The 9904-nt window shown below is 44.0% G+C and overlaps 1 protein-coding gene and 1 long non-coding RNA gene across 2 annotated transcripts; one reads left to right on the forward strand and one right to left on the reverse strand.

The window, feature by feature from the left end:
* Nucleotides 1-2504: 2504 nt before the first annotated feature.
* LOC119322846 lies at nt 2505-3623 on the reverse strand. Its single transcript, XR_005155884.1, has 3 exons — nt 3510-3623; nt 2737-2823; nt 2505-2662 (listed from the first exon to the last, which is right to left on the reverse strand). It is a non-coding gene; the product is annotated as an uncharacterized LOC119322846 (long non-coding RNA).
* Nucleotides 3624-5401: 1778 nt separating this feature from the next.
* On the forward strand, nt 5402-9605 carry LOC119321636 (putative disease resistance protein RGA4). The gene is made up of 4 exons (XM_037595231.1): nt 5402-7298; nt 7581-8597; nt 9015-9496; nt 9600-9605. The coding sequence occupies exons 1-4, from the start codon at nt 5402-5404 to the stop codon at nt 9603-9605; spliced, it is 3402 nt and encodes a 1133-aa protein (XP_037451128.1).
* The last annotated feature ends 299 nt before the right edge of the window (nt 9606-9904 follow it).

Genomic DNA, 9904 nt, shown 5'->3' on the forward strand with positions numbered 1-9904 from the left:
GCGGGGACGACGTGTGGGCAAGTGGGATTTTTTTCCACTGGGTTAATTTCCCTGTGCGTCATGAACTATATATATCATTGTATTATTAAGGCTAGTCTGAAGTTCATTTGAGTCACTCTCTGAAAACTTGCAGCAGCTAGCGCACAGTTACTGAAGGAAGGCAATAGTGTATGATACATTAGAGATGAATTTGCTCGACGTCACCCTGCTTACCTCCGGCACCATGTCACCCATGTCTCACAACTTAAAATTAAGACAGACAACGCAGTTTAGCAGCATCCTTTCTCTTTCCAATTGATTGAAGCTGAGTCACGATCAAAGAAACATCAGGAGGGAGTCGGCCACTCTCTTGGATGCTTCCTCTCCTTGAGCACACATCCAAGCAACGGTACCATTGACTTTGCTAGGTCCCCAGTCCTCACCGATCCAACAAGTACAAACACGCAGTGCAGCATCCTTTCTTTTTCTTATTGAATCTAGTCAGGATCACATGCTGCCGATCACTTACCACCGACCTTAGCAGCTGGCTGATTACAGCTCCTCTTCGCACCCTCCATCACATGCTGGCCCGTCGTTCAAGTCTGGATCTTATATACTAACTAATCATTGACTGCGTGCGTTGTTGCACCCGTCTATTTATACAATATATAATTATAAGAAGCTTTGTAAATAAATGGCAACATAGTGTTGGTGCCGCCTCTTTGCAGCGCTGCTTCTTTTTCCTCTCCTCGGCACACGCACACTTCACCAAGAAGAAAACCAACAGGCTTTGCCAAAAGGCTTTTCTCCTTGGTCACACGGAGGCTACATCTTGGCTCCAGCCCTCACGGCCTTCTTTTTCATTGACCCAAAGCAGTACATATATAAGGGACTCGGGCACCTTGTGCCACGAACTCACACCACTAACCGGCCTCCACATTCGGCCACTAACCAACTAACCCATGCACTAAGCTCAACACGCTGGCACACACCCACCTCTCCCTGGAATCGCTCCATCCTGCGGAGGACTCGGCCGGCCGGCCACTGCTCAACCGGACTCAATGCATGCACTAATTCCTATACTAATCAACCATGCATACGTGCAATGACTGGGTTGAACTCACACAACGTGTAGACATGCATGTGTACAACTAATGTCAAGATTAATGCTAACAAATAGAACCCACTAAATTTGCATAAACATAAACATATATTATTCAGCAATTAAGGGAAATCTTGAGATTCACAGATACATGGTATGACTACATACACAACAATGTTCGTAGTAATTACAACTAATCCGAACTGCCAAGACATAGCTGCCAAGACAAACAGCAGGAAAAAAAACATGTATGGCTCTGTAATATTCCAGTTATCCAATAAGACTCGGGAGGAAAAATGTATGGGCATGCATTACATGGATCCTGGAATAAGATCACAAATGGTGATCAAAAGATTAGTGCAACAGAAGCAGGGGATCTATAAGAGGAAAAAAATCCCATATTTCCTTGACGAAGGAAATTAAATTTAGCAGGTGTACTTTGTTTCCTTATTTAGCATCCTCTGGGTAAAAATTTCTATCGAATTAGTTGACCATAATGCACTCCCAACAAAAAGGAAACTTCACTGTATAGTGGTTCAAGAAGGCAAAGATTTCTTATATCAAAAATTAAGAAATGGTATTATCAGCGAGCTATAAACCAAAATAAAATATATCTAGAACAACTTAGACGTGGATGTTTCCTTGATATATGATTACATGTAAATTAGGAAGTGACATGAAATACCAATGCAACAAATAAGTTAATAAAGGAATGGCATGTGACGGGAGAAATCATTACTGTAATGCACTGATAATAGACGGCAAATTTATTTGTTCTAACAGCAAACAACATATATACCTGTAATCATGGTGTGACTGGCAAGCCATATATGTTTTAAGGATTATCTTACAGAAAATGTGATACACAAAAATTGTAATAATCAAATGGTAAAAATAGGAAAGCCCTCGGTAAAATTCAAGAATCAAGACAAAATCTTTGTAAGGTACAAATATCATGACCACATAAGATGTTCTGGCTCAAACACTTACATAGATAACATTCAGGTATAAATTGAATAAGATTGATGCTTACGAACTAAATACATACCAAGAATCCTTGCATAAAAATCAATTTGGGGTTGAGCAGCTGCATCCACCTGAATGTCTACATCCCGTCTGGACACGAATTGCCAATATTTAAGAGTGAGCTGAAGCAGAACAAAAGAATTAATCCTACCAAATAATTCACAATGAAATCTGAAATTTAGGAACGATCATTGTCTTAGTTGTTTGAACAATCGTAAGCTACCAGATATGTACTTTACATATATGCAACAATAGGATGATTTGGGTTTTGAAAAATAATTGTAGTTTAGTGAACAATTAAAAAACTTTGCTCGCTAGTACTATACCATGTGAGATAATTACAGTAGATTGAGAGCTTTATGATTTGAGTGTAGTTGGCTAGTAGTCATACTGGTTTCAGGGGCTAAGTGGCAGATAGATTGGAGTGCTCCAGTTTATTGACTTCATCTTGGGAGGCTGACTGGTTCGAGAAGACATGGTCAAATATGTTTATTGATTGCATGCATTGCTGGCATCCATGGGATCCCAATGACCCTGACCAAGAAACTCTTGAACCTGAGATAGCAAATTAACCATTGATTACATTGCGCATGTGATAGGATTAAAAAATGTGATTATAATTGTCTTACCAGGATCACTTCCCAGACTTATGATGTGTGCATCGTAGGAAGATGTGATTGAATGGAGCGGAGACGTGGGTGCGACCTGCTGGTGGCCTGGCACACAAATCAGCGATCAATTGGTGCAGAGCATAGCACAACATGAACAACATTTTTTGACTTTAGGAGCTCCCCGCTCCCAATTTCATTTGCAGCAATGAAATTGATAATCCAAAGCAAGTTTTCAGGTTCTGGTCACAAGGATCAGCCATGATTTTAAATTAGCAGACACAAAACACCTGACAACCGCAGCAAGAACTCGACATCCAACTACAGAACTCTATACAGCCAACTACTTAGGGTGCGTTTGGTTACAAGGGTGGTCATGAATGGGTTGGGATCGTTCAAAAAATAGACATGTTTGGTTATAAAGCACATGAATGGTTCAAGTCAAAAAAAGAGAATATGCCTTGAAGATGCTGAACCGTTCCACCCAACCAAACCGGTCGAATCAAATGGCCACGCTTTGCATGCATGACTATGTGAGCATGACTGGTGGTCCCGTCCTAAATAACTAGCTCATCTCTTATATTCAGCCAAACGCATGAATTGAATGGTTCAATCCCAACTAAATTGGACGGTCCCAACCCATTCATATGACACCTTTAACCAAACGCATCCTTACTACACGAATATGGGTAAATAGCAACCCAACATCACGACACACGAGAGCAACCAATCCCAGTACCAAAACTGATGAAGCAGAAATACTACTCAAAATACAGTACCGCAACTGTATCTACCTTAGTGCTCCACAAAACTCCATCTCACCCTGCTATTCTAAGCCCCAAAGGTGCCCAGCCTCTTCTTGTGCTGTAAATCTCAGCCGCAACCTACAGAAGCCACCTTGCTCCTCTCGCTTGCATGGCGCCATATCCTCGTTTCTGTATAACAGACCAAAATTTAAGGCTTATTCCTATATTTTCATGAAGCTCAAATCACTGTTGTGACACCAACTAAATATATGGACAACAACATGAACAACATTTATGGCAGAAACAAATAATAATTCATCTATAGGGTGATGATTAAGTACGCAACAAACCAATCTGACTGGAATCATCACTAAATCTTGAGGTGACGAACCACGGGTAGAGAAGGGATTGTGTTGTGGGGAGAGAAAAAAAATCTGCAGAGAGGTTGAAGATGGAGGGGCAACATAGTGGGTCAGAGAAGAATGGATGCTAGCCTGCTAGAAGGGGGAAGCTCCATGGCGTCGGTGGCGCGGAGCAGGCAGACGTCTCCTCACGTGGTCGAGGTTAGGTCCTGTCCCGGCGTGCTGTTCTGACCTACATGGCAGCCAAGATCGGAGCCTTAGCGAGGTGGCTGCAGCCGTGGCGGATCTGGCTGCGGCCGTGGCGGATCTAGCCGCCGCCATGACCGGCGCCTGACCTGGTCGATCTCCATGTTCTCTTCTCTTCTGGTGAGGCGAGGAGGAGAGGGTGGGAGACGAGGTCGATTGCTTTGGTGGAGATGATAGGGGCGGAGGCCGGCGGTGAGGTGACCTGAGGCAGACCACTGGTCTGCTCGAGGTTGTGGTCGCCGGCGCTGCCTGGCAGGATTCGTCCAACCGGCCAGATTGGGAGAAAGGAGAGAGAGGTCGGGGTCGGGATAGGAGGAGTCGAGGGTGTGCGACCCTGCATCTCGATCTGCTTCAGGTGGCGAGACTGGTACAGCCCATTGGGCCCAATTTAATACAGAACGTCCAAAAAAGCTCATGGAGCAGCGGCCCAGCACGGTAAGCGATCGGTATTAGCGAACGAAACGAGCTTATGCGCGATTCACTGCTAATCTGACGGAAAAAAATGCTTAAAACTGACAATCCGACGGCTGGGAACACTGATGGCCTGAGAGGGCTGGAAAAGTGCTCAGTTTTAATATATCTAAATTATCAGTGTATAAGTCAGTTTAAAGAAACCACCGGAGCTAGATGGCCCCTTAATTGGATGCTTCCTGCTTCAGTGCACAGCCAATCAACCGTACCATTGACTTTGCTTGGTTGCCAGTACCACGGATTGGATCGATCGACCGTTGCTAATTCCATCCTTTCTAACTGAAGCCAGTCACCACTAGCATGATCTGGGCTGGCTAATTAACTTAGGCTCTTCTTTGATCAATGTTGCAGGCTCGTCTACCAAGTTTAGATCTAACAGCAGTTATAGTTATACACTTGGATTAGAGGAATAAACCTTGGATCCACACGTGAGATGCAACTAAGTACGCTGCTCATAATATACTTGGACAGAATCTTCTTCTCGGATGCTTCCTTACTGGGTGCACGACGGTAGCTAATTCGTCGCCGATGGATCAGCATCGGCTGATCTGGTAAACTCCATCTTGATCCCCATGTGAGATGTAACTACACCACACTTAATTTAGTTTAGAGAATCTTCTTCCTAGATGATTACCTTACGAATCGTTCAAGGGGCAAACAGAGTCTGAGTATTTTTATTGCACTGGAAATACCACTATTGAGTGGAACCTGCCCTTGGCCTGGAGCAGCTATAAAATGAGCCATCGAGGCTCCTGCAAGATGCACTCACACTGCTACCTTTCTACCCAAAACACACACAAAACTCCCACCACACAGACCAACTAGCTAGCCTAGCCGGCCCGCGCTCGGGGCCATCCCGAGATGGAGACGGCCGTCGGTGCGGCCAACTGGCTTCTGGGCAAGGTGCTCGCGAAGCTGTCTGACGACCTGGTGGCCGCATACGTGTCCAGCAAGGAGCTGGGCCTCAACTTCCATGACATCCAAGAGAAGCTCTTGTACACGCAAGCGCTGCTCCATGCATCCCAGGGAAGGGACGTGAGTAACGACCCTGGCCTATATGGGTTGCTGGAGAAGCTGAGCAAGAAGGCTGACGAGGCTGAGGACATGCTCGATGAGCTCCACTACTTCATGATCCAGGACCAGCTTGACGACACCAAAGAGGCTGCCCCGGAACTCGGCGGTGGGGTTCAGGGCCCTGCCCTTCATGTCCGTCATGCTGCCCGCCACACCATCGGTAACTGGATTCCATGCTTTTCTTGCTCGCATACTCAAGATAGTGATTCTTCCGTTGCTGTTGTCACTAGTAACCCACAAAATGCAACAAGGTCTGGTAGTGGCATTGATGGTGGGCCTGTTCATAAATTGTCTTTTGACAGAGTGGATATGTCCAATAAAATCAAGTTGGTAATAGAGGAATTGAACACAAGGTGTGGACCTGTCTCTGTCTTGCTCAAAATTTCAAACCACAGTAACACTGCAACAAGCACACCTATCACCCACAAAAGGCCTCCCACGAGTTCAGTAGCTGCACAAGATAAACTGTATGGGAGGGGAGTCATCTTTGAGCAAACTATAAGTGCGCTCACTGGTACCACATATCTTGCTCAAACTCTTTCTGTTCTGCCTTTTGTTGGCCCTGGGGGCATGGGAAAGACAACCTTCACCCAACACTTGTATAATGATAAAAGGGTTGAGGAGCAGTTCACTGTCAGGGTTTGGGTATGCGTCTCAACTGATTTTGATGTGATAAACCTCACACGGCAGATACTTGGATGCATACCTGCAATTGAAAAAGAAGAACACAAATGCAAAGTTGAAACAGCCAGTTTAGACCAGCTTCAAAAATCCATTGCTGAGAGATTGAAGTCCAAAAGGTTTTTAATTGTCTTGGATGACATTTGGAAATGCAATAGTGAAAGTGATTGGAATAGCCTATTAGCTCCATTTAAACAGGGGGAAATTAAGGGGAGCATGGTTCTTGTCACAACTAGGTTTCCATCAGTAGTACAAATGGTGAAAACAACTGATCCAGTAGAACTGCATGGTTTGGAAGCTGATGACTTTTTCAAATTATTCCAAGCATGCATATTTGTTCATAACAAACCTGGGCACTATGAAGATGACTTAATTGATGTTGCAAAGGATATTGCAAAGAAACTAAAGGGTTCACCCCTAGCCGCCAATACAGTGGGTCGTTTATTGAGGAAAAACATTTCTCAGGAATATTGGATGGAAGTTCTTGAAAAGGATGAATGGCAAAATGCAAAAAATACTGATGATATTTTACCATCTCTGAAAATTAGCTACGATTACCTTCCTTTCCTTCTAAAAAAATGTTTTTCATATTGTGCTCTCTTCCCGGAAGATTACAAGTTTTATAATTTACAAATTACTAGCTTTTGGACCGCGATAGGTATATTGAACTCTAGTTGCCAACATGATAAGAATTACTTAGAACAACTAGTAGACAATGGTTTTCTCATGAAGGGAGTCGATAGCTCTGATGAGCAATACTACGTGATGCATGATTTATTGCATGAACTATCCCAAAATGTTTCATCGCAAGAATGTGTCAATATAAGCCGCTCAAATTTTAGTGCGGATAACATCCCACGATCTATTAGGCACTTATCAATCACAATAGAAGATATATGCGGTGAAAGTTTTGAAGAAGAAATGGGTAAACTGAAGGGTATAATAGATATTTGTAATTTGCGGACTTTGATGATTTTTGGGTCACCTAACGCAACAATAGCTAATATTTTTAAAGATGTTTTTGAAGAAATCAAAGGTCTTCGAATTCTTTTTATACCAATTAACACTATAGAATCTTTGCCCAAGAACTTTTCAAATCTTATCCACCTCCAATACCTTGAAATTAGTTCGCCCGACCCCTTAGAAGAAATGACTTTACCTAGCACTTTGTCTAGATTTTACCACTTGAAATTTCTGGACCTCAATCGCTGGGGTGGTAGTCAAAATTTGCCCAAAGACTTTAGTCGCCTTATAAATTTACGCCATTTTTTCTCTTGTAAAGAACTCCATTCCAATATTCCTGTCGTTGGAAAGATGAAGTGTTTACATGAGCTAAAAGAGTTCCATGTTAAGAAAGAGGGTGTTGGATTTGAACTGAAAGAGCTGGGGGAATTGAGAGAGCTCAAGGGTAAACTCACTGTACGTAATCTTGAAACTGTGGCAACTAAGGGAGAAGCTAGTGAAGCCAAACTGAGGAACAAAATAAATCTGAAAGAGTTGAAATTAGTATGGGGTACAGAGCACCGTACTGTAGATGATGATGTTCTTGAAGGTCTTGAACCATATCCTGATCTTAGGGTGCTTAGAATTCAAAATCCTGGAGTTGCCACTTGTCCTACATGGTTGTGTGATGGTTTCAGCTCAAAAAGGTTGGAGTCTCTCCATCTAGAGGGTCTATCTTGGGACACTCTTCCACCTTTTGAGCAGCTACCACACCTCACCAAGCTCACATTGAAGAGTATTTCTGGAATGCGTGTGTTGAAGCTTGGCTTTAGCACTGTTACAGGAAGAAGCTTCATGCACCTGAAGACAATTGATTTGACGGACATGCCAGAACTTGTGGAGTGGGTTGGGGAGCCTAATAGCCATCTATTTTCAAGGCTTGAAAGTATCACACTTGAAGATTGTCCCTCTCTCTGCTCGTTTCCCTTCTTGGAGTACTCTGACCTATTTACCAACTTGTTCAGTCTTCATATTAAAGACTGCCCCAAGCTGTCTCGGTTTCCACCCATGCCTCATACCTCCACACTATCAAATATGCAACTGATCAATCATAGCTCATCACTACAATTGGAAAGAAAGAAGAAATTCACCATTGAACAGTATGATGGTGCTTTGGCCTTCCACAACTTGGATGAAGTAGAGGATATGAGTATTGAGGGTGGGTCACACATTTCATTCTCAAACCTCAAAGAAATGAACTCTCTGAGAAGTATACAGATTGATGGGTGTGACGACATGTTTTCTGCAGAACTAGATGATACTGTTGTTCTCCATTCTGTTCAGAATCTTTACATATCTAGTTTATGTATTACTGATGAATTATTTTCAAATTCTTTGAAACGTTTCCCAGCACTTTCCGGGGTTTCCTTATACCTCTGTAAGAGCCTTGAATTTCTGCCCGTGGAGGATGGAGGACTTTCGGTACTCAGGATGCTCCAATCATTTATGAGATATGCTTGTGGGAAGATGTTCTCTTGGTTGCCCATGGGAGGAGTAGGTGCAGGAACCCATGCCATCAAGCCTTTCCCTACTTCCCTCAGGAGATTTGACATTTCCTGTGATTCAAGCATGTATTCAATGAGTCTGCTCTCAAACCTCACGTCTCTCACTAGTCTAAGCCTGAAGTTTTGTGACAAACTATCAATGGATGGGTTCAATCCTCTCATCACAGTTAACCTCAAAAAATTGATCATAAATTCTGGGCATTCGAAAAAAGGGAACATGTCTATAGCAGGGGATCTGTTGTCAGAGATTGCAAGGAGCAAATTAATGCATGCATGTTCATTCCAGCTGGAAGAATTCATGGTGGATAGCATCTCGGCAGTGCTTACTGCTCCTGTTTGCAGCCACCTTGCCGCAAACCTCCACACATTGAATTTCAGTTGTGATCAGTGGGTGACAACCTTCACGGAAGAGCAAGAGCAAGCGCTGCAGCTCCTCACCTCTCTCAAACATCTCGGATTTGAAAATTGCAAGAATATGCAGTCCCTCCCTCAAGGGTTATGTGGCCTTTCTTCTCTGAAGAGACTGGCGATCTTCACTTGTAAGAAAATGCAATGCCTCCCGCCCAAGGAGGGTTTCCCCGCTTCACTGGAACGTCTGAGAGTAGTGTTTTGTGGTCCTGAGCTAAATGAGCAAGCCAGAAAACTGGAACAAAGTGACCCATGGTTTTCTGTAAATGTTGTCTCCCGCTTCCAGGTACGCTAACCCACCCCAGTCTTAACATGATTTGAGGTGATGCCTTCCCATATGCCTGCCTTTGCTTCTAAGACCTGACGGGCTAACATGCTTTCCATTGCAGCAATAAATTAACCAGGGAGGAGCAGCGAGAGGGAGCTCGTGCGCGGGGATCTGGGAATGGTGGGAATCTTCGCCGCTCCCTCCCGAATCTCGGGGTTTCCCTGCACCCCCCCCCCTCTCTCTCTCTCTCTCTCTCTCTCTCTCTCTCTCTTCGCCGCCGGTGGGGTGCGAGGGCGGGGGTGGAGCGGAACTATGGCGGCCAGCGGGGGATTGTTGTGGGGTCGCATAATCATATCATAGTGAGCTGGTCGTGATCCGCCCTAGTGTTGGGGAACGTAGCAGAAATTCAAAAATTTTCCTACGCAA

The sequence above is a fragment of the Triticum dicoccoides genome, chromosome 6B (assembly GCF_002162155.2).
Source record: "Triticum dicoccoides isolate Atlit2015 ecotype Zavitan chromosome 6B, WEW_v2.0, whole genome shotgun sequence".
Taxonomy (NCBI): Eukaryota; Viridiplantae; Streptophyta; class Magnoliopsida; order Poales; family Poaceae; genus Triticum; species Triticum dicoccoides.

Excerpts from the sequence above, each read along its gene's own strand:
- LOC119321636 (XM_037595231.1), top strand. The coding sequence starts at position 5,402 with ATGGAGACGGCCGTCGGTGCGGCCAACTGGCTTCTGGGCAAGGTGCTC. Across the intron at positions 7,299-7,580 it reads ACCTAACGCAACAATAGCTA|TCCATTCCAATATTCCTGTC; the intron begins ATATTTTTAAAG and ends CTTGTAAAGAAC. Across the intron at positions 8,598-9,014 it reads TCAGAATCTTTACATATCTA|GGAACATGTCTATAGCAGGG; the intron begins GTTTATGTATTA and ends ATTCGAAAAAAG.